General features: G+C 52.0%; 1 protein-coding gene across 1 annotated transcript in view; it reads left to right on the top strand.

The window, feature by feature from the left end:
• The window catches only part of ebf3a (EBF transcription factor 3a), a gene marked incomplete at its 5' end in the record, with an annotated part of 47830 nt that overhangs the window by 28144 nt on the left and 17186 nt on the right, over positions 1–2500 (top strand). Inside the window, 1 exon segment of the mRNA XM_083932223.1 lies at positions 527–644. Within this exon segment, the coding sequence (XP_083788349.1) occupies positions 527–644 (118 nt within the window).

The raw sequence follows: 2500 nt of genomic DNA on the forward strand, positions 1-2500 counted from the left end.
TGTGTGTGTGTCTGTGTGTGTGTCTGTGTGTCTGTGGTGTGTGCGTGTGCGTGTGCGTCTGTGTGTGTCTGTGTGTCTGTGTGTGTGTGTGTGTGCGTGTGTGTCTGTGTGTGTGTGTGTGTGCGTGTGTGTCTGTGTGTCTGTGTCTGTGTGTGTGTGTGTGTCTGTGTGTGTGTGTCTGTGTGTGTCTGTGTGTCTGTGGTGTGTGTGTGTGTGTGTGTGTGTGTGTGTGTGTGTGTGTCTGTGTGTGTGTGGTGTGTGTCTGTGTGTGTTGTGTGTGTGTGTGGTGTGTGTGTGTGTGTGTGTGTGTGTGTGTGTCGTGTGTGTGTGTGTGTGTCTGTGTGTGTGTGGTGTGTGTGTGTGTGTGTGTGTGTCTGTGTGTGTGTGTGTGTGTGTCTGTGTGTGTCTGTGTGTCTGTGTGTGTGTGTGTGTGTGTGTGTGTGTCTGTGTGTCTGTGTGTGTGTGTGTGTGTGTGTGTGTGTGTGTCTGTGTGTGTGTGTGTGTGTGTGTGTGTGTGTGTGTGCAGGTGGTGGTCTCTACGACAGTGAACGTGGACGGTCACGTTCTCGCCGTCTCCGACAACATGTTCGTACACAACAACTCCAAACATGGCCGCCGCGCCCGGAGGCTGGACCCGTCTGAAGGTACGCAGGTTTGAACCCTTTGAGCCAATCAGAAGCTGCCGCTGCTGCGCTTAAAACTCTTTAAAGATTCAGGTTCTCAGACTAAAGGGGACCAGACCAGACCCCTGAGGCACCCCTGGACCCACAGAAGACAGTGGACACAGATTAATATTAATATCTGTGCATTAACGTGAATGAGAGTAAAACCTGTTTTATTTAACTGGATGGTGACACGTTAGCTCACATGCTAACAGGTTAGCTAACATGCTAACACGTTAGCTTACATGCTAACACGTTAGCTAACATGCTAACAGGTTAGCTTCTCAACAGCAGTGGTGTTTCAGTCACATGGTGAAACACCAGACCCGTCCGAACGTCCTGTGGTGCCGGTCAGAGGTGTCACGGTGGCCTCAGGAGGTTTCTGCTGAGACAGGAAGTGGAACTCTCACTAAACGAGTCACTTCCTGGCACTTTTAAAGAACACTTCACCCGTTTGTTCTCTGTACGGTTAGAAACCAGGTCTTATTTCTGAACGTTCCCCTGAGACGGGAGGGAGCCGGACCTGTCTCACGCTTCAGAACCACCATGAGCTGAACCCTGACGCGAGAGAGAGACCGGCCCTAAAAACAGGAGCCCTGGTTGGGCTTGTCCAGATCATCAGGGTTCAGATCAGCAGGTCAGGGTCTGGGTCTGGGTCTGGGTCTGGGTCTGGGTCTGGATCTGGGTCAGGGTCTGGATCTGGGTCTGGATCTGGGTCTGGGTCTGGGTCTGGGTCTGGGCCGCGGTCTGGGTCTGGGTCTGGTCAGGGTCTGGGTCTGGGTCTGGGTCTGGGTCTGGGTCTGGATCTGGGTCTGGGTCTGGGTCTGGTCTGGGTTGGGTCAGGGTCTGGGTCTGGTCTGGGTCAGGTCTGGGTCTGGGTCTGGGTCTGAAGCAGCAGAGAGTAACGAGGCGGACAAAAGCGTAATTCGCTCTTTGAAGAGGAGTCGCCCCAGTGGCTTCTGGGTAAGAAGACCAGACGCCTCACCGTCCCCAGAGGACAGTGTGTGTGTGTGTGTGTGTGTGTGTGTGTGTGTGTGTGTGTGTGTGTGTGTTGTGTGTGTGTGTGTGTGTGTGTGTGTGTGTGTGTGTGTGTGTGTGTGTGTGTGTGTGTGTGTGTGCCGCCCGTTCAACCTCTTTAATTGCCCTCCTAATTAAAGACGGTAACCATGGAGACCGCCCTCCCAATCAGAGCGCAGCAGAGTCCCGTGGGTTTGAACCCCGTCTCATTTCACTGTTTCTCTTCTTCTTCTTCTTCTTCTTCTTCTTCTTCTTCTTCTTCTTCTTCTTCCTCTTCTTCTTCTTCTTCTTCTTCTTCTTCTTCTTCTTCTTCTTCTTCTTCTTCTTCTTCTTCTCCTTCTTCTTTTTCTTCTTCTTCTTCTTCTTCTTCTTCTTCTTCTTCTCCTTCTTCTTTTCTTCTTCTTCTTCTTCTTCTTCTTCTCTTCTTCTCCTTCTTCTTCTCCTTCTTCTGTGTGAGTTCACCTGTGTGTGTGTTCACCTGTGTGTGTGTGTGTGTGTGTGTTCACCTGTGTGTGAGACTAACAGAGAAACATTGTTCCTGATCAGACCTTTAATAAAGTTCCTGTGGTCACATGATCATGTTAAGGACCAACGCGTCGTGACTCAGAGTCCAGAGTCCAGGGGTCCAGAGTCAGGGTCCAGGGTCCAGGGTCCAGAGTCCAGGGTCCAGAGGAGGAGGCATGTTCCAGCTCCAGAGCAGGTTGCACACGTGCAGAACACCGGGTCTCTCCCCAGGAGCAGGTCTGGCAGAACCAGGACTGGACCGGCGACCAACCGTATTTCCTACAGGTACCTGTGTGCACTCTGGACTCTGGACCCTG

Source organism: Echiichthys vipera (assembly GCF_963691815.1).
Source record: "Echiichthys vipera genome assembly, chromosome: 18".
Lineage (NCBI taxonomy): Eukaryota > Metazoa > Chordata > Actinopteri > Perciformes > Trachinidae > Echiichthys > Echiichthys vipera.